The following is a 25,503-nucleotide window of genomic DNA, read 5'->3' on the forward strand; positions in this document are numbered from 1 at the left end:
CTTATGTATATACCCAAGAATGCAAACATACATCCATGCAAAAACTTATACACAAATGTTTATATCAGCATTATTCATTAGAGCCAAAAAAGCAGAAACAACTCAAATGTCCATCAACTGATGAATGTACTTTTAAAATGTGATATAACTATACAATGGAATATTACTCAGCAAAAAAAGAATAAAAGATTGATAGGGGAGTTTCCATTGTGGCGCAGTGGTTAACGAATCCGACTAGGAACCATGAGGTTGCGGGTTCGATCCCTGCCCTTGCTCAGTGGGTTAATGATCTGGCGTTGCCGTGAGCTGTGGTGTAGGTCGCAGATGCGGCTCGGATCCTGCGTTGCTGTGGCTCTGGCGCAGGCCAGTGGCTACAGCTCTGACTGGACCCCTAGCCTGGGAACCTCCACTTGCCGCTGGAGCGGACCAAGAAACGGCAAAAAAAAAAAAAAAAAAAGATTGATAGATGTTACAACATGGAAGAACCTTGAAAACATTATGCTAAGTTAAAGAAGCCAGTCATAAAGGATCTCATATTGCATGTGAGGCCATTTATATGAAGTGTCCAGAACAGACAGATATACGCAGAAAGTAGTTGCCTAGTACTGGGTAATGGGAGGTGGAGAATAACTGCTAATGGGTATGGGGTTTCTATTCAGGATGATTATGGTCATGGCTGCACACTCTGTGCATGGACTAAAACCTCTTGAATTGCATACTTTAAGTGGATGAATTTTATGGTATGTGAATTACATCTTTGCAAAGGTGCTAAAAATAATACTTGCAATGAACAGCTTTGCACATGTCTTCTTGTGCACAAATAAAATGTCTTACCAGGCCAGCTATGAGAATTGCTGGGTCAAACACACATGCAATTTAAATGTTAAATGTACAGGTAAATTGTCCTTCATGATGGCTTAACTAATATAGAAGTCAACCAATACTACATGAGAATACATGTTTATTCACATACTTCTAAATTCTTGATATTATCAATCCTCTTGATATTTGCTAATCCAAGAGGTGAAAAAATGTTATGTCACAGATATGGTTTGCACTTCCCTTATTATCAATGTGGCTGTGCATCTTAGCACATACCTACTGGTTGTTTGCATTTCCAACTCAGGTAACTGCCTTGTGCATAAATGCTGCTCATTTTTCTACTGGCTTTTTAAAAAAATTAATAAGGAGTCCTGGAAATATATTTTAATATATACTGACATATATTTAATATATTTTGGACTCAAATTCTACTTACTAGACTTGTGCACATTTTTTTCTGTCATTTGTCATTTGTTTACAGTGCCTTTTATTACAGGGTTGTAATTTGATAATCATAGTTTTAATATTTGAGAGCTTCTTTTTGCTTTCGGATTGTTTCTTTTCATGGCATTCTATACCAGTTTTATGGATAAAGTCACTTCTCCAGTCTTTCTAAGAACATTTATAGCTTTTGAACTTCTATTACTGGCATTATCTTATTTTCTCCATGGGTTTTCAGATTATGTTGGTCTTTCCTATTTATTGCAGACTCTTTTGAGAAGGATGTCACACATGGGTTGTATCTGTATCTGTATAAAAGTGAATAAAGTAGCCCCTTTCATACATGGTTTAGCTTTCTGTGGTTTCAGATATCTGCAGTTAACTACAGTCCAAAAATATTAAATGGAAAATTCCAGAAATAAGCAATTCATAAGTTTAAAACTGCATGTCATTCTGACTAGCATGATGAAATCTCATGTGGCCCCAATCCATCCTGCCCAGGACGTGAATAACCCCTTTGTCCAGGACATGTTGCCCATCAGTCACCTAGTAGCTGTTTTGGTTATCAGATCGATGGTTGTGGTATCTCAGGGTTTGTATTCAAGTGGCCCTTGTTTTACTTAATAATGGCCCCAAAGCACCAGGGTAGTGATGCTGGCAATTTGGATGTGCCAAAGAGAAGCTGTAAAGTGCTTAAGAGAAAAGGTGAAAGTTCTCAATGTGAGGAAAGAAAAAAAAACATGCTGAGATTGCTGTGATTCATGGTAAGAAGGAATCCTCCATCCCTAAAATTGTGAAGAAGGAAAAAAGAAATTAGTGCTAATTTTGCTTATACCTCAAACTGCAAAAGTTGTGGCCATAGTGCATGAAAATTGTGTAGGTAAGATAGAAAAGGTAGGATTCCTGCTATGGCACAGTGGGTTAGGAATCCCACTGCATTGGCTTGGGTTGCTTCAGAGGTATGGGTTCGAGCTCCGGCCCAGGACAGTGGGTTAAAGGATCAGGCGATGCTGCAGCTGCAGCTTGGATTCAATCCCTGGCCCAAGAACTTCCATATGCCATGGGTACAGCCATTTAAAAAAGAAAGAAAGAAAGAAAGGCAGTTCCCCTTGTGGCTCAGCAGAAACAAATCTGACTATGAACTATGAGGTTGCGGTTTTGATCCCTGGCCTTTCTCAATGGGTTAAGGATCCGGCATTGCCATGAGCTGTGGTGTAGGCCGGCAGCTGTAGCTCTGATTAGACCCCTAGCCTGGAAACTTCCATATGACATGGGTGTGGCCCTAAAAAAAAAAAAAGATGGAAAAGGCATGAAATTTGTACAACAAATATTTTTTTCAATTAAAACCATTTTAATCTATTTTAGTTTCAGTACTGCACTGTTTGTTTACATAGGTTCAAGGGTCACAAACTCACTGGAACGCAACTATTTGTAAAACATTTGGTCAGACTGAGGAGGCATGGAATGGGCTAAATCATTATCAATAAGATGGGTTGTTGGAACACAGCTCTAGTGAGGCCAGTGTTGTGAGTCTGTTCCCATAAGAGCTCATTAGCTTCACACATAGAAAACCCTAGTCCTCGAGCTGCATACTGGACCACTGCCCTGAGTCAGCCCTGACGATGCGCATTTGCTATGAGGTATGAAATTTGTACAATAAATTTTTTGAGAAAGACCATATTTATGTAACTTTTATTACAGTATACTGTTATAATTGCTCCATTTTATTATTAGTTATTGTTTATCTCTTACTCTGCCTAATTTATAAACTGTATTACAGGTATGTATTTGTAGGACAAAGCAGAACATACCTAGGGCCCTGTACTATCTATGGTTTTAGACATCTACTTGGGGCATTGGAAGGCATCCCCATGGATAAGGGGGGAAATACTGTGTACAAGTGGGGTTTGCAGATGGTCAGGACTGGCTTTCCTTCAGAGGGCAGGGAGTGTTGCTATGGGTCAGCAACCAAAATATCAGAATGCAGAGAAGTTTGCTATAGGTACTGTGTCATGGTGCTGGCCACCAAATATTTCCACCCCTATCTCTGGATCATGGCAGGAATGCATCTCTCTGCCCTCTTAAAATTGTGTGACTGCATGACTTTGACCCTTAAAATGTGAGTGAAAGTGACATGTCTTTGGAAGCTTTACAAGCATCAGGACTGATTGGCCATGATCCCTTTTTCCTGTCAAGGTGACTATGGCACTGTGTGAACAAGGAAACCTCTGTCGCCATAGGTCCATAAGTGGTTACAATGTGCAGAGCCTCCTGCCAGCCCATGTTGGCTGCAGCATGAGCAAGATATAAACTTTTGTGGGAGTTTCCATTGTGGCTCAGTGGCTTAAGAACCTGACAGTGTCTGTGAGGGTGCAAGTTTGATCTGTGGTCTTGCTCAGTGGGTTAAGGATCTGGTGTTGCTGCAAGCTGCAGCAGATGTGGCTCAGATTCCACATTACTGTGGCCGTGGCATAGGTTGGCAGCTGAAGCTCTGATTTGATCCTCAGCCCAGGAACTTCCATGTGCTACAGGTGTGGCCATAAAAAGAAGAAGAAAAAAAATCTTCTGTGTTAAGCCACTGACTAGGGTCGGGGCGGGGCGGGGGGGGAGCATTTGTACTGTGTTTTGTTTGCTTGTTTGTTTACTGCAGCAAAACAAAGTCTGTTTACTCTGATTCAGACATGTATGGATATGCACTTGAAATGTCCTTTTTCTCCCCAGAAATTACCAGTTCTTGTTCATTCTTCTTTTTATTTCCTGTCTTTTTAGGGCCACACTGTGGCATATGCAGGTTCCCAGGCTAGGGGTCAAATAGGAACTGTAGCTGCTGGCCTACGCCACAGGCACAGCAATGCCAGATCTGAGCCGAGTCTGCAACCTACACCACAGCTCTAGAAAGACAAAAAAAAAAAAAAAAAAAAGGAAGGTGTTCAAAAAAGAAAAAAAGATATTTGAGGATCACAGCACCAGATTTTTTTTTTTTTTTTTGGTCTTTTTAGGGCCTCACCTGCGGCATATGGAAGTTACCCGGCTAATGGTTGATTGGGGTTGAATCTAAGTCACAGCCACAGTAATGCCATATCTGAGCCACAACTGTGACTCACACCACAGCTCACGGCAATGCTGGAGCTTTAACTCACTGAGGGAGGCCAGGGATCGAACCCAATGTCCTCATGGTTACTAGTTGGATTCATTACTGCTGAGGCACAATGGGAACTCCCGGATTTTTTTTTTTTTTTTTTTAACCACAAATTTCTCTTAGAGAATCCATTCCTTCTGGGGGAGTTTGAAGAATTACTGACCTCCAGGCATGCAAGATAGTGAAGTGCCAAAAATGAAGACATAATAAAAACAAACAACAAATGAAGACAAAATCCTTCAGGGTCAATTGTGATTCAACCCTTTTTTGGAGGAATCACCATTTAAACCACAAAATTGACCTGGGAACACGTTTGCTTGAGGACCTAATTATTTTCTGAAAGCTGCTGCTATCACTTTATGGACTTTTCCTATTTTGTGGCTGACTAACCTTGGTTTTAGCATCACCAGGCTGCAGAATCTAAGGCAATGGAACTATTCACTGAGGTCCACATTAGTTAATTTTCCACATTCCACAGCAAGAGGCATTTGCAATGGTCACCATGCCTATTTTTAAGCTTAAATTTGGCACAAGTGGCAACACTGAAAAGGCACTGTTTCCTCTCCTTTCTCTTGTATCCTCAAGGGCAGAGGCTGATGAGCAGTAAAGACTTCAGGGTAAATGCACAGTTCAGGTGAGATGCATCCTCAAATGGTCCCTAAATAGCAGGGCAGGGGGGCGGTTACTCTCGTGCAGGGGCTCTGCTGACTTTTCTTTCTAAGATGAGCTTCTCTGCTCAAGATATGGAGGAAATTAATAATGAAAGAGAAAATCCCTGAAATGAAAGGTAGGGCTTCTGTCCACAAACCAAGGAGACCACCTCTAACTCGCTGTCCTCTTTCTGATGATCCCTACTCCACCCAGAGCTCAAAGCCCACTCGGCAGTTGGGGTGATAAGTGACAAGCAAGGGAAAGAGTCCCATCACCAAGCACTTGTCATCCCTCATACCAGACATCCCCCTCTTCAGATGCCAGATGTCACCACCTTGACTGGGCATGAAATACAATTACAGGGGGGATTGACTCTAAGAATTCACAAGTCAGAGTCACACCTTAGGTAAGATAGCAGGACGTTATCTTTAGAATGACTTTCCATTTTAGTCTCTGCCATCAAGTGGGAGAAATCTGGTTAGAGGGACACAATTTGGTTTCATGAGGAAGCCATGGATAAAATTCACCGTTGCCATTATTCTAGAAGAACAGATAATTTTTGCCATAAGGACAAGAAGTCAGAAGGAACTTCTGAGTGATGTTGACCTTAAACCTACCTCAAATCTTCTGAATAATCAATATCGCTGGACTATATGGACTAAAATATTTTTGTCTGAATTTCCCAAGTAGACTTGCTTTTAGATGATTTGGCTCTACTTTTTCCTTGTGTTTTCAACTTTCCTTGGAAGACCATTGAGCTGATAAGGTACCATGATGTAATGGAGGTAAAACCCTGGTTATGTGGGCTGGAACACTTTCACTAAGTGGTATCAACTATTTATCAAAAAAAAAAAAAAAAGAGAAGAAAAAAAAGGAAAAAAAACCAAAGTTCTTTCTTTCTTTTTTTTTTTTAGTAATAATCTTTAAAAATGCTTGGGGTGTCTTGTGTAAGCTTATGATTTTCTCTTTTTACAAAAGTTGTTTATGAGAATATTACTGTCTTTATATTTATCTCTAGAGGTCATTCTGGTCCAATTGAAAATGATTTGGGAAGCCCAGGAGACTAGTTCAGCTCTCAGAATGTGAGGTCAGTGCACGTAGACCAAAACAAGGCCAGGGCCTTTATCTCCAACACGGACATCAGGAGGGTCTTAGCAAGTATGCTCTGCCCTTTGGGAAATCCAACCCTGTAATATGGAAACTTCCTATGGAAGAAAGTGCCATCTGTGGCTAAATGCTATGGCATGTCTTAGCATTTTCTGCCAAAATTAAGGGAGGCTGAGGAGAGTAAGCCCCATTCCTGGCACACTAATAGGTGTTTCTGTCTTGCCTCTAATCCCATGGCTCTATCTTTTATAACTTTAAAACTGGGTTTATTCTATAGTTTTGCTCTTTGGTAATCGTTCTTAAACATCCATTATACATAAGCAATAAATGGCCTCAGTGTTCATCCACAGCTTCATGCATGACTCATTTCCACTGACTCTATTCAGCAAACATTCAGACACATAAGCAAGGTAAGAGCCCCACACCAGGCATGTCACCGCTAGCTCTGCATGGAAGAGCCAGACATCTTACATGAGAAACACTTGGGAACGGCCTTTGCCATCACACACGTGGACACCTTCGTACAAAGATCATTCTTGACTGAGAAAAAGAAATACATTGTAATTGGTTTACATTCACATTGCAGGAACGGTGCTGTCCCAGTGCAGGGACAATTGCATGTCACCATCACACCGTGGTAAATCTCCCCATGGAACCTCCACACCCAACACCTGGAGACTGGTGCCCAGAACCTGGCACATGGCAGAGGTTCTAAAGGTAATTATTGAATAAATGTGTGCCATGTGGGTCTATCCACATTTCAAATGGATAGATCACATCACCCTCCCTTTGAAGAATGGGTTGTTTGAGAGGGTTCTCTTGGAGAACAAAGTGCAAAGGGATTCAGACCCATGGGGCATCATGACGGGTTCTTGGTGCGGACGTCAGTCCAGGTGTGTCCTGGAGTGGGTGTCCATGGTCACCAGTCACCTTTCCAGTGCTGAGGAGCAACATGCAATAAATAATGTGAAAATGACAATTTAATGAATGAAACAAAAGCATCAAGAAACAAGAACTTTCAAATGACCCAATTAAACAAAACAAAACAACAACTCAGTTGTTTCAAGTCAACCTAGAAGCTTGGGCATTTGGAAGCCTATCCCTCAGAAAAGTAACATGAGAGCCAATTCCAGTCGATTCCTCCTAGATATGAGTAGACAAGGACCACATCTTTTCAAAGCTGGGAGGCAATGGGCCACAGGCAATAAATGACCTACATTCAGGGTGCTGCACTGGGACCTCCCCAGGATACCAAGGGGGACTGGTTGTCATGTGGATGGAAGCCCCCTGGGTCTGCTCTGAACTCTCAGCTCGAGTACTTGTGTAGCAGACCCAGAAGAGTTCAGGTCAGCATTAGCACTTCATTTAACTGGGCAAAAGCCCTGCATTTGATTCTGTCACCTCTCTGGTGTGGCACTGTCTTTGCTAGTCACCTTAAGAGTGTTAAGGCACCTTCCTTGGTCCAGTCCTTCGAGCTGCATGGAGATGAAAGTTACCTTCCTATCCAAACTGATCAGATTCTGCAGCCATCCAGCCATGACTGGAGTCACCTAGATGTTATATGACCCAGGGCTCTCTATCATTTCTGAGTTGGGTTTTTCCTTCAGCCTGGAAAGCCCCTCCCCCACCTCCACTGTGGGTTAATTGCTCCTTGTCCTTTAAGGCTAGGGACCATCATCATTTGCCCACAGGCCTGGGCAAGAAGTCCCAGCAGAATGTAGGGCCCCACAGTATCCCTGCTAAGCTGCCCCCCACCTCACACATGGACTCAAGCGGTTTCCCAGAAGGTCCCCTCTGTCAACTGTGACCGATTCGGGGCCAGTTAATGTTTATTTCTGTACACCTTGTGCTGAACGAGTGTTTACTGGGAGGAGGGACTCAGGGATGATTATGAGCAGGGTCTCTGCATACGTGTGTTCCAGAACGCCAGCCTTGGATGACAGGGTCAGGTTTGATGAAACTATATCAGGTAGTGATTCATTCATGTGGTCACCCCTGGGTGTCATCTACACCGTGATTTGCATATCTTCAAGAAACAGAATCCATGCTGACATGAGCTTATGCTCACAGACCCCAACCACAGCATTTGGGAAAAAACAAACAACAACAACAAAAAAAAACAACAACAAAAAAAACCAGCTTTGGCCTTCAAAATAAGGTGTGACATTTGGCAACTGCTCAGAAGGACAGAACTTTCACAGGTGGGTGAAGCTAACTGTGCTTACTTTCTCTGAAAGTTTGATAAGGCTTCAGGAACACTAAGCCACATGTCAGGGTGGGGACCACTGCCCCCTGGAGGCTTTCAGTGGCCACCTGCCATTCCACAGGGGACCAGCTGCCACAGCTCTGGTGGCCTGATCTCCTCAGGAGAAAGGCTGTACATCTGTGCCCGTCTCCTCCTGAGTATGGTTGGAGCCAGCCACAGGCTGGGATGGAGAATAGAGAGAGCAGAGAAAAAGGAATGGATCTGCGCATGATCAAAGGCCAACCAACAAATTAGACTCTGGGGGAAAAAAAGAATGCTTTTGCCCTGACTGGGGCTCTTTCCAAGTTGGCTGCTACACTGTCTACAGTAGAAGTTTTAAAGGTGTCTAGTGGAAGCTTCCATAGTGTTCCACAGAATTGCTTGTGGGCAGAGGTGGGCTATGCTCCACCTGCCTTCCACTCTTCAGTTTTTTGGAGCTCAGCACAACACTCAAATTAAATAAGGGGTTTTAATGCTGCCTTAAAAAATAAAAATAAAAAAAAAGGAGTTCCTGTCGTGGCTCAGTGGTTAATGAATCTGACTAGCCACTATGAGATTCGAGTTCGATCCCTGGCCTTGCTCAGCGGGTTAAGGATCCGGTGTTGCCGTGAGCTGTGGTGTAGGTTGCAGATGCGGCTCGGATCCTGCGTTGCTGTGACTGTGGTGTAGGCCGGCAGCTACAGCTCTGATTAGACCCCTAGCCTGGGAACCTCCATATGCTGTGGGTGCAGCCCTAAAAAGACAAAAAAAAAAAATCAACAGTAAACCCCATCAGCTGCAGAAGTCTCATTCTGAACTGCCTTTGCTGCACAGTTGTAACAGGCAAGGTCAAAGTCTCAGGGCAAACTAGAGCTGGGGTGCAAAGAGAGAAAGTGACATCAGACAAAACAAAGAGCAGATGTGACTGAAGGTGCAGAGCAGTGCTGTCTGGGAGAACTTTGTGCAAGATGGAAGTGATCGCTCTGCTCTGTCCAATGCAGGAGCCCCAGTCAAACATGGACTGGGCACCCTGAAATGTGGCTGCTGAGACTGAGGGCTGAGTTTTCAAGTTTGTTTAATTTTAATTCATTCTAATTGAAATCGGAATAGACCCAAGGGGCCCGTGGCTACTGTGCTGGACAGCACAGCTTCCCAGGGGACTTGGCTCTCCACACCGGCTTGCTCCAGCATCAGCTTATTCCCTTCCCATTAGGACCGTGTGCAGCCACAGATTCCCACATAAGCTTCCTGTTCCACAGCCTGGGCACCTGCCCTTCTCAGAAATCAGCCCTTACAGGGCCTGCAGTGTGATGTTTCAATGTCATTTCCCTCTTGCATTTGCCTATGGATTAGCTTTCATGGGATCCTGCAAATTGTCTATGCAGCAGGCTACCCTTCTCACCAGGTGCCTAGAAGGAACTTTCTGTCTAGACTTGGTCTTCTATCCAAACAGAGAAAGGGGGCAGTTTCTACTGTGGCTCAGTAGTAAAGAGCCCGCCTAGCATCCATGAGGACATGGGTTCCATCCTTGGCCTTGCTCAGTGGGTTTGGGATCCCGAATTACCATGAGCTGTGGTGTAGTCGGGCAGCTACAGCTCTGATTCGACCCTTGGTCTGGGCACTTCCATATGCCTCAGGTGGGGCCCTAAAAAAAGAGAGAGAGAGAAAGGCAGACATGCACAGACCTCTTCTCTCTCTCTTACCCAGGGGACTGCTCTGTGAAAGAGGGAGGAATAAGTGTGATTCCATCCTCCTGCTGGGTAGAACGGGACTGAAAAGCTGTGGAACTGTGGAAATCAGAACTGAAGCCTTTCAGCTTAGCTCTGCTCAACAAGTTAATCTTGGTTGACATCAGTCTTGGTGACAGTGGGTGAAGGGACACTCACTAAGGCTGGAGAAGGCTGCCCTGTAGGTGGGGACTCTTGAGTCCTACACCCAGAGTGACCCAGACTTTTGCTTGTTTAATAGAAAATCGGCTGTGATGGCCAAAGATCATCGGGTCTGCAGCCAAAGAAGACCTTCCTGGTGACGCACCTCCTCATGCTCCCCTCATTAAATATCAAGCAGGGACTTCCCTGGACAGCATAAGCTGGTGGCCGCCAGGACGGGAGATGGGAAATGGTCTCCCACCTCCAGGCAAAGCAGCCCAGCACCATGAAGATGGCTCCTGCAGAAAGACCATGAGGCCCATCAACTCGACCCTGCGGGGGCTCTCAGCCCAGAGTTGGGGGAGGTCTACACCTGGGACATGGGGAGACTCAAGTGCTCAGCAGTCATAACGGTAGGGACCTCGCAGACTCCCTGGAATGAAAGGCTTCATGCACGTTTAGGACTGTGTGTAAAAGCTATCCCCACTTTTACTGACAGAAAACTCAGGAACAGAGAAAACCTCTTCCATCCACCAGTAACAGTGAGGTGGCAGTGTCTTCACTACCGTTCCTGCATAGGACAGAGGTGTGCAGGCATGCAGCTGGGGAGTGTTGGGGGGGGGGGCAGTCACTGTGTGATCACTGACCTTGGGACTGAACCCAGAGTGCCACAGGCAAACTGTTCACGTCTAAGAACCTAGGACATCATTCTAGCAAAAATGCCTTTCTCTGCCTTTCAGAAATTGTAAAACTGAAGTGCCAGGTGCCCTAGCCCTTAAATATGAGATACAAGGAAGGCAGGTGATTGTTGGCTTTGGGGCAACATAATAGACAATAAAATTGGCTTTGGGGCGATGAAATGGACAACCCTTGTAGGTTGCCTGGTACCTGCAGCAACCCCTTGGGCCTCCCACCCACAGGTCCCCAGCAGTGGGCCAAGGTCACCTTTCCTCAGGCCCTGCACTCACCTGTGCCCCGAGAGTGGCTGAAGTCACCTTTCACCACACGGCAGGTCTTGCCGTCCCCACTGCAGACTCCACACCGGTCTTCTTTGGCTGCAGACCCGATGATGCCATCACAGCCGATTTTCTATTAAACAAGCAAAAGGCTGGGTTACTCTGGGTGTTAGGACTCAAGAGTCCCCACCTACAGGGCAGCCTTCTCCATGAGGCACTGCAGAGATGGTGCCTGGGGGCCGATGAGACCTTCAGAGGACCCAGCGTATTTTACTTTAAAATCAGGAAAGAGTAGGAGTTCCCTTGTGGCTCAGTGGGTTAGGAACCCAACTAGTATCCATGAGGGTGTGGGTTCGATCCCTGCACTCGCTCAGTGGGTTAAAATTCTGGCATTGCTGTGAGCTATGGTGTAGGTTGCAGCTGCAGCTTGGATCCTGTGTTGCTGTGGCTGTGGTGTAGGCTGGCAGCTGCAGCTCTGATTAGACCCCTAGCCTGGGAACTTCTGTATGCTGCAGGTGCATAAGACAAAAATAAAATAAAATATAAAATCAGGACAGAAAAAGAATAAAATCCAGCTGGTATTGCTTTTATTTTTATGCCCATGCAGCCATCAAGTACATGTTTTAATATTTGTTGGAAGATGGGCCCATGAAAGCCCATGCGTACCCATGGAACTCACACTGAGGCCTGAGCCTGACCCATCTAAGCGCCACTTGAAGCTGGGCAGAGGGGAGGGAGTGAGGCTGGCCCCACACCTCCGGGTACAGCCACAGTTTCACGTTCCCCTCAGAGCTCTCTGGGTCCTTGGTTCTATCGAGGTTGCAACAGCCAACATTCTCAGAAGATACAGCACTGAAAAGACTCCACTGACTTTTTTGCTAAGGTTGGGAAGCCCAGCACACACTCAGGCACGGCTGGCAACGAGCTGCTATTTCTCAGTTAGAAAGAGCTAGCCCCAGGAGAAACCCTGCTGCTCAAATTTTTCCAACAAGGCATGTGTGAGGGCAGGAGGGGCCTGGCTCCAGGCAGCACAGGCTACATCAGTTCGTAAAAAGTGGGAAAAGGTTGTGAGACTTTTATGGTCTGCAAAAAGTACATACCGAAGTTTATGTCTTGGTAAACACTGGTGTGTTTTAATTATTTGCTAGTTAAACTGCTAAAGCGCCTCTCCGTATTTCTCCCCCCAGAGGGAGTAACGGCAGAACAAGGACTGGGTTTTCCCTACTGCCCTGGACCCTGTGTTCAGGACAGGTGCTTCAGGCTAGGAAGGTTTCGAGACAGATAATCCAGGCCAAGGACACTGTGCTCTTTCTGGTGATGCCTGGCTGGCGGCTAGCAAGGCACCTCCCTCCTTACCCCTCACTTCCACGGAGGCAGGTACAGAGCGTTCGAAGGCAAGTGCTTAGCCCCCCAAACCCCCCTCGCTCACCCGTGTAACCAGAACCCTCTGCTTCCAAAGCAGCAGGGCTATGGCATAAACATGCACTCTCTCCTCACCAGGAGGGCTGTGAAAATAGATGCTGGATCCAACCCCAGAGTTTCTGATACAGCAGGGCTGGGTGGGCCTCAGAACCTGCATTTCTATGAAGTACCTGCTGTGGCTGTTGCCTGAGACCACATCTGGAGAGCCTGGCACCATAGCACGTCATGTGAAGAGCCAATGCAGGGAGTTCCCACTGTGGCTCAGCAGTAATGAACCTGACTAGTACCCACGAGGATGCAGATTTGATCCCTGGCCTTGCTCAGTGGGTTAAGGATCTGGGTTGCTGTGAGCTGTGGTGTAGGTGGCAGATACAGCTCGGATCTGGTATTGCTGTGGCTGTGGTATAGGCGGGCGGCTACAGCTCTTATTTGAGCCCTTGCCTGGGAACTTCCATATGCCAAGGGTGCTGCCCTAAAAAGAATAAAACAAAAACAAAAACCAATGTGTGTTCACATTCAACCATCCTGAAATCTCACCCTTGGACCCTTTTCTTTGGGAAAGAATTAACGAGAAATTAGCTACTGTATGAGGATTTTCCTGGTGGGCTCAGTGGGTTAAGGATCGGGCATCGTTACTGCTGTGGCATGGGTTCAATCCCTAGCCTGAGAACTTCCACATGCTGCGAGCTGGGCCCCCCAAAATAATTACTCTTGTATGTCCAGAAATGATAGTGGAACTGAATGTATTTCAGTAAAGATGTGGAGATATGCTAAGTGCAGAGCAAATTCGGTCCCTAAATGGCCATTGTGGAAACTAAAAAAGGGCAGCATTTTGGAAAAAAGAAGCTTACACATGTTCAAGGTTAGTATAAGAACGAAGGGCAAGATCGGGGGATCCAGTGGCCAGAACCAGGCCAGGAACTATGGGGAGAGTGGATGTGAGACTGAGAGACACCCAGGGGGTGACTGGCACTGACGGTGACACCCTGCTAGGGCATACCACCCAGTGTGGCCGGGAGGCAGGTGGGCTGCCTCAGGGTACCTTGAACTTGGATCATGTTGCAGGAGCTGCCTAGATTCACAATCTGGACTGCTGGCTGATTGCTGTGAAGATGCTTGATGTAAAATTAGAGGGGCTAAGAATACAAGGCCACTGAGATGGGTAACTGAGCTCAACCAGCACCTGCAGCAAATGCCCTGGGGCCAGAGCAGCAGAGCCACGTGTGTACCACCTGTCTTTCATGTCCCAGAGCCCACTGTTCCAGTCCCAGTCTGCTGCTAGTGCGGCCACAGAGCCAACACCCAGAGAGCCAGCCCCTGCACCCACCTCTCTCATGACATCCTGACCTGCCCTTGTGTGACTCCTCTCTCACTGGCCTTTTATTATTTTGCAGTCACATTCCTGCTCAGCAACAGTGGGGCTCTGACTTGAGCAGGTACAGTCTGATACCTCCATCAGAGTTCCCTGATAAAACAGTTTTCTGGATGCTCTAAGTTAACATGACACTTGGTCCAGATGGCTTCCCCCAGCCCCAGCAATGGCAGTGGACAAATCTGGGGCCACCCAGCAAGTGTCTGGCAGGGCCAGGAGCAGTCCCTAACCTCCCACCTTGTAGCCCCAGGCTGCCTGGGTATCTCCCCTGACAGTCCTCAGCCAGGACCTGGGTCACCGAGAGGCCTTCTGGAAGGCAAGACCTCTCCCCAACACACCCTGGGTTTGCGAGGATTTGGAAATGCTGAGATCAGAGAAGCTAAAAGCACACCAGAAACACTACCTAGCCCCTGAGTCAAAGCAGTTCTGGGCTGTGGTGCCTTGCCTTGGAGGGATGTGGGGGAGAGTGAGGGCTCCCCTCTATTCTCAGGAACTGGGGTGCTTTTACAGTGCACCTCAGGTCAAGCAAACAATCCATGAGAAGCTCCATCATGACAGAACATCTGGTTATAAAACCCCAAATGCCTTCAGCTGAGGGCCTCAGTCACCTGGATGCAAGGGCTGATCAGAACTTCCTTCTCACAGGTTTCCAGGTCACCTGGGAAGAGCATAGACTCTGGGTACAGAGGCTCAGTTAGAGGCCAGCCTCGGGGCTTTTGTCCCCTGAAACCTCTCTGGGATCCATTTCTTCTCTGTACTCATGGCCACGGTGCAGTTTAGACCCTCATGACTCAGCACCTGACCTATCAGGCCAGTTTTCTCCCTGCTGTGGCCAGACTGATCTTCACCTGGAAGATGAGAAGGGCCACGGCCGCAGATCCCACTGCCTCCAGAGTATGCCCATGCTTTGGAATCTGAGGCTCTCCTGGGTCTCATCCCAGCAGCACCCCCTCCCTCCTGCTCCAAAGGCACACCCAGTCCAACCACCTCCAGCCCCCTCCTGCCAGCTCCAGCGCCCCTACAGTCAGAATAAACCCTGACCCCTGCCACAGCCTGCAAGGCCCTGCACCACCTCTGCCTTCACACCTCCTCCCCTGGTGCCTGCCCCACCCGTGTTTCTGGAACACACCAGCCTGGCTCTGCCCCCTGCTGCCTGGAGCATTCTGCCCCTGCCCTTCTCTGGGCTGCCTTGCCCACCAAGGCCAGCTCCTTGGAGAACTCTGCTGCTCGCATCCTCCTTTGGCACAGCCCTGCCCAGTCTCACTGACACACACGTGCCAGTCCCAGGGACCACCAGATGTGTGAGTTCACGTGCTTCCTCTCCATTGCCGTCTGGGGACAGGGACCCCCTTGGCCTTGCTGAGCACTGCAGGCCCAGTACACTTTATAGAGCCTGGCACAGAGATGTTTTTTCTGCTGAGTCTAAACTCTGCAACTCAGCGGCTCTCAACCTGCTTTCGCCTGTGGTTGTTAGGGTTTCACACAAGTTAGTCTCATCTTTGTGACAGACACACTGTAGGCACATGGAGGACAGTACCTTACAACCCCCTGTATTCTTATCCCCACCCCCAAACACAGTGGCCAGCATGGTGCTGAGCACAAAACACACACTCAATAAGGGCATAAAAATGCCATCTCCCATCAAGCTGGGACCTGAGCAAAACTGGGAATGGGAGACTTCGGTTCTCCAACCGAAGTCCTCAGACTCTCTCTTCTATGCCCCCAACCTGCCCTCCCCCTCCCACCCCGTCCCCGAAACAATGCAGTTTAGTTCCTCGTTTTGAACTGGGACATCCTGGGACTGGTTGCCATGGTCCTTGTTCGTGTCTGTGTCTCTGGCTAAGAGGAGAAGCACTTGCTTTTTTGAACTTAATAGTTATCTTCCTACTGCTGCCTCTCTCTCTCTCTGCTCTTAGAGGGCCACCAGCAACTTCTCATTTTAAACTTACTGGATGTTTTCAGCCAGTGGCACAGCCTCCATCTCCACATCTCCTGCACTCCTGGGTCAGCTCCACTGAGCTCGTCTTCCTCGTCCTGGACTTCACCCTTGACTTGCTAAACTACACGTCATGTCTTCGGAATGGATGCATGGAAAATACAATTCCTGCATTCTGCCCTGTCTCAAAATTACTTTATTTTGCCTGCATGCTTGGTTGATCATTTGGCTGCACACAGAATTCTGTAATTATCTCAATTTTCTGCCAGGGTCAGTTTTCCTATTTGTTTTTCTTGGTCTTTCTCGTTTCTGCTGCTGGTTTTCTTCAAAGAGCTCATGATCTCTGGTTGACCACTTGTATTTGAGAATAAGGCATGGGAGGGCCAGTGGATGGAGCTCGGGATGTGAGGGTGGCAAGCTTCCACACAGGCCTTGTGGGAGCAATGCTGGAGGCTGTCCCCAAGCCTGGAGGGATGAGCTCTGTGCTCAAGCACTGGATCCCTGCGCCTGTTCCAGGTGTCCCCGAACAGTTTATCACACAGCTTTGGGAAAGAGCCTGAAGACAATTCCCTAAGAGCCCGTCAAGCTCCCAGTGTTGGGCTGGGCATGGTTGGCAACCTTGACCCCTATTATTTTCAGCCAATTCCCTGCTCCCACCCTCCATTCCCAAGTCTTGGATTTGTACAAACATCTTGCTTTGTTCTCGGTTGTAACCTCCCCTTCAGTTCTGGCCTCCGTTCCTTCAAGGAAACATCTATCCACTCAGTCCTCTTGTCAAAGGGTGGCCTCTGCTTCTCTTCCCCACTCTGGCTTGTGCCATGCAGCCTTAACTACCAGGACAGCAGGGTCCTGGGATGGAAGAGCAGTGAATGTGGGGTTCAGTCTGCTGGCTTAATCCTGAAGTTTCTATGGGAGGTTCATCAGGTGGAAGTGGTGCAGAGAGTGACTTCAGAGTTTTAGGTGCTACTACAGAGGAAGGTTCAGCACCAACAGTCACACACTACAGGATGTCAGCTTCAGGGTCACGACATGGGGAAAGGCAGCAACCAGGTGGCTTTGTTGAACACAGGCCAATGTGTGCCTAACTACCCAGTACAGATGTTATCCCTTCTTTACATGGTGGGGGGGCTCTGAGGCCAGAGTCTCTTAATAATTCTCCTAGATTCCACCAGCCATTCCACTTGCCTAAGGAACCACTGTACACAAAACCAGATGCCAATAAGTTCTGGACACTGAAAATGGTCTGAGGAACTGGACTCCAGATTCAGGAATCACTGAAGTCCTAAGGACAGGTGATCTGCCTGTTCTTTTTTTTTTTTTTTTTTTTCCTTTGCACAGCGCAATCAGAGGTGGTCTATACTGCAAGCCAGCTCCTTTGGGGAAACACAGATAATCAGACACATCCATCCACTGAAGAAGCGTACAAGCCTTGCAGTGTTCATCAAGCCAGGGATGGGTATAAAAGTTAGGGTCCCAGGAAGTATGAGCACAGTCGGAGTATGCTGGCCACAGGTGTCCGTAGGCTGATGAGACTATAGAGAAAAGTCAAGCATATCTGGCCCCAGGTACACTCAGACCTGTCATTTGTTAGACTCGCCTGCTGACGAGCAGCAGCTTTGAGGCAAGCTGCCCATGAGAGGCGTATTGACTTGATTTTTTTGCTTCTAGAGGCCAACAGTAGGAATCATTAATGATGGCACTCTTGATTTATAGGGACTTGCTGAAAAATAGACAATGTTTGGGTTTCTTCCCTCAACTCACTCCCACTTTTATGAGCACTGTTAAGTTTCATTTCAGCATGTTTAGTAATTTGTGACTCACTGAAATGAAACTTAACTGGGTCCTCATAAAAACAGAGTAAAATGGTATTTCCATGTTTCATGTTACGGGTTGAATCAGGCTGCTCTTTGGAATTCGGCGGAATCTTCTCAAAACACCATTTTGGAGCCTCCTGTCCCTGCTGTTCCAACCTGTCACCAGCCTTCTCAAAACTTCCCAGAACACCTTCTGCTACCTCAAAATAGTGAAACTTAGAGCTGAAGGGAACAGCGGGAAAAGCTAGTGAGTGAACCAGGGCTATTTTTCTGTAAGTGCTCTCTTAACATGAAGTATGGATGACTTCTACTTTTTAATCCACTATAGATTAACTCTGACTCTGTTCATGAAACCCCCGAGAGAGTAACTACCATTACTCCTCTTTTGTGTGTGTTTTGTTTTGTTTGTTTGCTTTTTGCATTTTTGGCCACCCCAAGTCATATAGAGTTCCCAGGCCAGGGATCAGATCTGAGTCACAGTTGTGACCTACACCACAGCTGCAGCAACGCCAGAGCCTTTAACCCACTGTACCGGGCCATGGATCAAACATTCAGCCTGGCGCTACAGAGATGCCACTGATTTCATTGCACCACAGCAGGAACTCCTACCATTACACCTCTTTAACCAACATTCCTAGCCTTACTCATGCACAACTACCGCAAGAATCCAGAACTTTCCACCTTGCGATCACTGTCATTAGGCATAAATACTGTATTTGTATTTAATTTCTTACAGTCCTGTTTTAGTATGCTCAGTGTTATCATAAAACTTCATTAACTATGGCTTTACTGATCTGGATTTCTATGAGGATTGTTTGAACTGTGGGCTAAGGTTAACCTTCAGAAACGCTCTGAAGAATGAGCGCTCTTGGAAAAATGCAGATGGTATTTTTAAACTTCCTTTAGAAAGTGAGTCATTTCTCAGGGTTTCCATCTCAGGAGGTGCTTGTGGGTAGGCGCTGCTCCCACCTACCAAGACAGCAGTACTTCTGCTAGGACTGGTGGGCTTCCTGGAGGCCATGGGTCACAGAGATGCATCCTAGTAGAGGAGAAAGTTCCTCCCAAGAACTGGTAGGCAGAGGTCTCTACATCAACTGGGTAAGGTTCCAAGGAGCATGAGCCTGGCCACTTGCTGTGAAGCACCGTGAAAGGGGCCACTGACTGCACCTCTGTGTTCCAGGGCCCCTGCCTTGAGAGGTCACGTTGTTTAGCCCTGGTTGCTGTGCAGAGTGAGTAAATGCAATGATGGCACTATTGGTAAAGGCATTTGAGACGGACTTGGGGTGGGAGTGGCGTGGCATCTTGGATGGGCGGCAAATGTACTCATGTCATTCCTATCACTCCCAAGTGCAACGCAGGCTCTGACTTGATGGCACCCTGATGACCACAGACCTAAGGTTATTTAAACACCCTGAATGGCATCGCAAAGGCCCTGCTATGTTCACTGAAGGACTAATGGTTTGCTGTCATGGCGTAGGGAAGAGTCTCTAATTGAAAAGGGTGCAATTAGAACCAAGGTCATGGAAGGGACACATGGACACTGATGGATTAGAGCTGAAATCACGTCTGGCCACTTAACACGGACCCCACTGGCTGGAAATCTTTAGGATTCTTAGAAATAATTCCACCTCAGTAAGAACACAGCAGAGGATGCTGTGAGATGCTGGAGGAGGCTGAGCTGGTGCTGCTCTAAAGAATACAAGTGCTTTTACTTGGGAGGTCGTTGCTGAAGGAATGTTCATCATTGGGCTGCCCAGGAGAGGGTGTAATTTGGGACGGAAACAAATCCTGTACTTGGCTTGCTAGCAGGTTTACTGAGAACCAGAACTGTCAGCAATTTCTCATTTCAATGATGATGATAAGATCTCTGCTCACACTGCGGAGGCTCTGCACATTCTTTGCTATAGCAGCAGCCCTGAGGGCCCAGCTCTTTCTCTGGGAGGATGCCTGGCCAATACTCTTGGGCACCAAGCGTCCATCACCTCACATACCCCTATTTGATAACAAAGCCAGGCGGTGCCAAAGGAGTCTGGATGTTGTCAAGTTTTTTCCTGAAAAATCCCAGTCTTGGACTAACTTGGGCATTTCAAGGAAAAAAATCCAGCAGGGTTGAAAGGGTTGGCTGCTTGAATCATCCTATAAGTTGACTTTTGCCGGTGACTTCCTATCCTTCTCTCTTACCCTACCTTTCCCTCCCTCACTAAAACCCCATAGCCCATGCTCTGGGCCTGGCATCTGGGGGTAACAGTGCCATAATGGGATAAGGGGGCGACCTAGGTTTGGGGGCAAGATGCTGGCATAACCACAATTAAATGGGAGGGGGGAATGATAGTTTCTCTCCCATGTGACTCCTGAAATTTATTGTTCAAATGCTGTGTTTTTTGTTTTTCATTTTTTTGTCTTTTTAGGGCTGCACCTGCAGCACATGGAGGTTCTCAGGCTGGGGGTTGAATTGGAGCTGTTGCTGCCAGCCTCACCACAGCCACAGCAGCGCAGGATCCGAGCCGCATCTGTGACCTACACCATAGCTCATGGCAATGCTAGATCCTTAATCCACTGAGCTAGGCCAGGGATCAAGCCTGCAACCTCGTGGTTCCTAGTCAGGTTCATTAACCATTGAGCTGCAACAGGAACTCCCAATTTTTTTTTTTGTCTTTTTGCTATTTCTTGGGCCGCTCCTGTGGCATATGGAGGTTCCCAGGCTAGGGGTCGAATAGGAGCTGTAGTCACCGGCCTACGCCAGAGCCACAGCAAAGCGGGATCTGAGCCGCGTCTGTAACCTACACCACAGCTCACGGCAACGCCGGATCATTAACCCACTGAGCAAGGGCAGGGACCGAACCCGCAACCTCATGGGTCCTAGTCAGATTCGTTAACCACTGTGCCACGATGGGAACTCCCCAAATGTTTTTAATATTTACCTAAAACTGAGAATTAGAGATGGTGCCAGCTTCAGGAGGGTGGGGACCCTAAGGAGTCCATAGTCACATGGCTCCTGGAGAGCAGATTCCATTTCCCAGTAAAATCAGAAGGCGCCAGTGGACTCCCACAGATGCTGGTCAATGGAGGTCACATGGGGAAGGATGAAAACTGGAGGAAACTCTTGGTTTCCCTTTCTATGCTGAATGCATGGCCATCTTAACACCCATCTGCCTGCTCATCCTAACCCTAAACCCTAACCTTAAACCATGGGAGCCTCTGTCTCCTCTGCTCTCCAGAGTGCACCTGCTGGGGGCTCAGCTGAAGGAGCTCAGCCACCTGGTGATGACAGTATGTATTCTTAACTCAGACCCAGCCAGATCATCAGAAAACAAGGCACATGGGAAATCATCCAGTGTGGTCTTCCCTAGGCCAAGCCCCTGGAGACAGGAAATATGCAGCTGATTGGCCCTCCTAACCCCACCCCAGCTGCCACACGGCAGCAGGATGATGTCTGTCCTGAGGGACAAGTAGAGTCACGGGCTACACCAGGCTGGGGAGCACTGACTGGGTGCTTGGCTACAGGTGGGGCCTAGGCTCAAATGGATTTAACACAGGTGGAAGGTGGGCTTCCATCCATCGGTTCCCCCTTCCTCCCAAATTTTTGTCTTCTTCTTTTTTATTTTTTTGTCTTTTTAGGGCCACACCTGAGGGATGTGGAAGTTCCTAGTCTGAGGGTCGAATCAGAGCTACAGGTGCCGGTCTACGCCACAGCCACTGCAGCGCCAGATATGAGCTGTGTCTTCGACCTACACCACAGCTCATGGAAATGCTGGATCCTTAACCCACTGAGCAAGGCCAGGGATCAAACCTGAGTCCTCATGGATACTAGGAGGGTTCATTACCACTGAGCCAGGACAGGAATTCCTTTGTGTCTTCATAAATGACATCTTTCATTGTGCTAAGGAATCACAGACACCCAATAATAGCAGGAAGGGTTTGGGGATTACATTCCAGTGGGCACAGAGGTCCCGCAAAGCCAGACATGTTCACCTCTCCAGGTGCCGCCTAGAAGGGATCTGTTCTACTACATCTTTTACAGCTGAACAGAGCACATACACCTCGCATACATCTCCAGTCCCACCTGAGGGTTCCACATGCTCTTCCCTGTGCTGCGATGTCTGAAGCTACTGTAAGGTTCCTGGCATGACCTTTCAGCACCTCAGCTCACAGTTGGCAGGTGGGACTCAAGTTCAGTCGCTGCTGAGGTGAGGGGAGGGGGGTGGGGGACAAGGAGGGCAGCTGCAGGAGGTAGCACCACTGATGCCTCCCTGAGAAAAGCCACTCACCCAGGTCTCCTGAGGCTTCTGACCCAGCCCTAAGCCCAAGCCCCTTTGGGGAGAGGGAGCCTCCCCTCCAAAGCCCCACCAAGGATGTAAGGAAAACATATCACCTGGCACCTGCCGTGCACACAGAGGTCAGTCTCGTAGGGTCCGCAGGGCGTGCCATCCAGAACCCTGTCGGCCACCAGCAGCGGAGACTCCTTCCCAAGGGGCAAGCAGTGGAGTTCGCATGGTTTATCTGAGGAGGGAAAGGGGGTGGACATGGATGTGGGAAGGGTGTGGGGGTCACACAGGGTGCAGATGCACATGGGCGAGGGGCCAGCCCAAGGGACAAACGTAAATGGAATAGAGGTCACAGGGATCTGGCACACGTGACACCCACCCCTTGAAGCATGTCACATGAAAAATGGAGAAAGAGAAAGACCCTCTGATTGGGGTGAATGACATACAGCTGAGAACACTGTAGGCTTTTCTTCATCTTGTTCTCTTTATCTTGTATCTCTTTAACCTTTGCAAAGATACAGTATTTCCTTTTCCTTAAGGTATTAAAAATACCAGGCTGAACAAACATTTTGTTGTGTGCTAAGCTCTAAGCAAGGTGAATAGGTATCAAGGGTGAGCCTGGGGTGGGAAAGAGGGAGGGGGGCCAACGAGAAGGCCTCCGAAGGGCTGTGGTATGTGGCGAGGTGGCCCTGGAGGAAACAGAGCAGGAATAAGGAACAGAAAGGGGACACAGAAAGCCTTAGGACAACTTGCAAGAGCCCCAGGCAGGATGGAAACCCTGGTTTCTGCTGCTGTTGGAACAAAGGGAGCTCCCAGATGATGTCAAAATCTCATTCCTTTGCCTACCCTTCTTGCAATTAGCCTTCCAGAAGATTCCTAGCACCCCAGAAGCTTTCGCTCCTGAGCTCTCTCCTCATGTCATCTCTGCCTTGCAGTCTGTATCTTCACTTCGTACACACCCCCATTAAAGCCTATAATCCTACTGTCCTATAATTGTTGGAACAACTCCCCACACAAGGGGATTTCTCAAAAAGTGGGGCCGGTTGCTAAAGGAGTTTGAGAGGGATAGGTTGTAATTACCTTTAGATTGAAGAACTGATGGAAATAGGAGCCCCTGGAGGGACCCACAAGGAACAGAACTTCCTCCTTTTGTTCCTAGACCAGTCCTAGGACCACAAAAGGACTTAATAAAGTTTCTCATCTTTCTATATAAACTTGAGAATCACTTGCTGATGTCTTCAATATAACTTGCTAGGATTTTGATTGGGATTACACTGAATCTTTAGCTCAAATTGGGAAGAACTGATATCTTCTTTTCTTTTTCTTTCTTTCTTTTTTTTTTTTTTTTGGTCTTTTTGTCTTTTCTAGGGCCACTCTCACGGCATATGGAGATTCCCAGGCTACGGGTCCTACGAAAGAGCCACAGCAACACCAGGTCCAAGACTCGTCTGCAACCTACACCACAGCTTACAGCAACGCCAGATCCTTAACCCACTGAGCAAGGCCAGGGATCAAACCCACAACCTCATGGTTCCTAGTTGGATTCGTTAAGCACTGCGCCAAGACGGGAACTCCAGAACTGACATTTTAATATCATTCTACTGACATGTAATATTTGCCTACTTATGTCATTGTTTTATTTCATTCATCAGAGTATTACAGTTTTCCTCACAGAGATCTTACAGATAATTATTTTGCTTTGGGGAGTTCCAGTGTAAATGGAATTGTGCTTTTAATTTCAAACTCCACTTGCTTCCTGCTATTATATAGGAAAGAGACTGACTTTTGAACATGTGCCTTATATCCTGGAATACTGTTATAATCTCTTATTAGTTCCAGAAGGTTTTTTTCTGTTTATTTATTTTTTTTTATTTTCTACTGAAATGACCAATATGTCATTTGCAAACAAAAGATATTTTTCTTTTGGTGGTGAAAGGGGACTTCCTTGCTTTGTTCTTGATTTTAGTGGGAAAGCTTCAAGCTTATTTATTTTTTTATTTAATTTTTTTTTGTCTTTTTGCCTTTTCTAGGGCCACACCTGCAGCATATGGAGGTTCCCAAGCTAGGGGTCTAATCAGAGTTGTAGCTGCTGGCCTGAACCACAGCCACAGCAACAAGGGATCTGAGCCAAGTCTGCGACCTACACCACAGCTCACGGCAACGCCGGATCCTTAACCTACTGAGCGAGGCCAGTGATCGAACCTGCAACTTCATGGTTCCCAGTAGGATTCATTAACCACTGAGCCACGACAGGAACTCCTTCAAGCTTATTTATTTTTTTAATAAATTAATGGAATTTATTCTTCTGTATGTAATTAAGAAAGATAAATGTACCCTTTTCTCTCTTACGGCCACCTAACTCTAATGCCATTTATGTGATTACTTAGCAAAGGAACTTCCAGAGAAACACTGACATCTCTGTGCGTCTCTGCCAGGCTCTTTGTTTCCACCAGAAGCCTTCCTCAGTGAGTCCTAGTGGTCTCAGATGAGAAAGAGCAGGGGTATAAAAAGGCTTCTGGAGACCTTGGCATCCTAGCTGGAGAGTTCTTATCAGAGCAGACATGCTGTCTCACCCAGGTTCTGGAGCTTTTGTGACTGGGTGATATTCACTAAACTGTCACTGTGTTCAGCAGCTTTTCATAGTTCCTCTCCCATGGAGCTCTGCTGATCAATATGCCCCTGGGAAGTCTCATCTTAAAACACTAGAAAGAAGCTACAGGGATATGGTGGAGATGTTCAACTTGGTTGTTCCAGTTAGTTGTGAAGGAAAAAAAATATATATATGCTGTGAAGAGTAGTTTCCCAAGTAAGCAAAGTAAGTATATGTCATTTACTCACTTAAAACAAACATGGGTGGAGCCCCTCTCACTCAAGGCACTCTTTGGGCACCGCTCAGGAAAGAAAGACTAGTGATGCATGCTTTCCAAGGCCCTCTTGTGGACAAGCACACAGCAAACCCTGGATGAGGCAGACTGTAAAAAGCTTCATGCATCTGACCTGAACTGTCAGAGGTCCAGGGATACTAGAAGGAATGGCTCATCTCTCCAGCTGGCAGGCTGGGAGCAGGTGTCCCTCAGTTTAAATGGAATGACCCAAGATGGTGGCCAGTGAAAGGAGAACTACGGGAGACTGAAATGCAAACTGAGATCAGGTTCTGGGAGGCTAATCCGACAAGGTTCTTGAGGTGCTCTTTGGGACCCTGAGGTTTCCTGTGAGCATCCTGGGGAGCCACTGGGGAGATGCAGCACACAGCCCCAAGACTGAATGAATGGGTGCACCTCCTCCACGTACCGGGCTTCCTCTAAAATTTCACTGCAAGGAAGGACCCCTTGGATAAATCAATTTCAAAACTATGGATTTTGATTATATTTAAATTAAAATGCCACCTTAATACTTGAAGCATCTGAGCAGTGAGGAGACTCATTCAATATCAGTAATAATGATAAAGGTGGTGATAAGGAAAAAACCCACAAATAACATTTATTA

At 47.2% G+C, this 25,503-nt stretch overlaps 1 protein-coding gene across 4 annotated transcripts in view; it reads right to left on the reverse strand.

Moving 5' to 3' along the window:
• ADAMTS17 (ADAM metallopeptidase with thrombospondin type 1 motif 17) overlaps window positions 1-25,503 on the reverse strand; it is a 385,992-nt gene that overhangs the window by 89,484 nt on the left and 271,005 nt on the right. For 2 of the 4 annotated variants that reach the window (XM_047766834.1, XM_047766833.1), the window contains exons 14-16: window positions 22,125-22,252; window positions 11,221-11,341; window positions 6,632-6,700 (exon numbers count right to left, since the gene is read on the reverse strand). In XM_047766834.1, the coding sequence (XP_047622790.1) occupies window positions 6,632-6,700; window positions 11,221-11,341; window positions 22,125-22,252 (318 nt within the window). The remainder of the gene's footprint in view (window positions 1-6,631; window positions 6,701-11,220; window positions 11,342-22,124; window positions 22,253-25,503) is intronic. The other 2 variants (XM_047766837.1, XM_047766835.1) reach the window with 1 other exon arrangement.

Source organism: Phacochoerus africanus, chromosome 2, assembly GCF_016906955.1.
Source record: "Phacochoerus africanus isolate WHEZ1 chromosome 2, ROS_Pafr_v1, whole genome shotgun sequence".
NCBI lineage: Eukaryota > Metazoa > Chordata > Mammalia > Artiodactyla > Suidae > Phacochoerus > Phacochoerus africanus.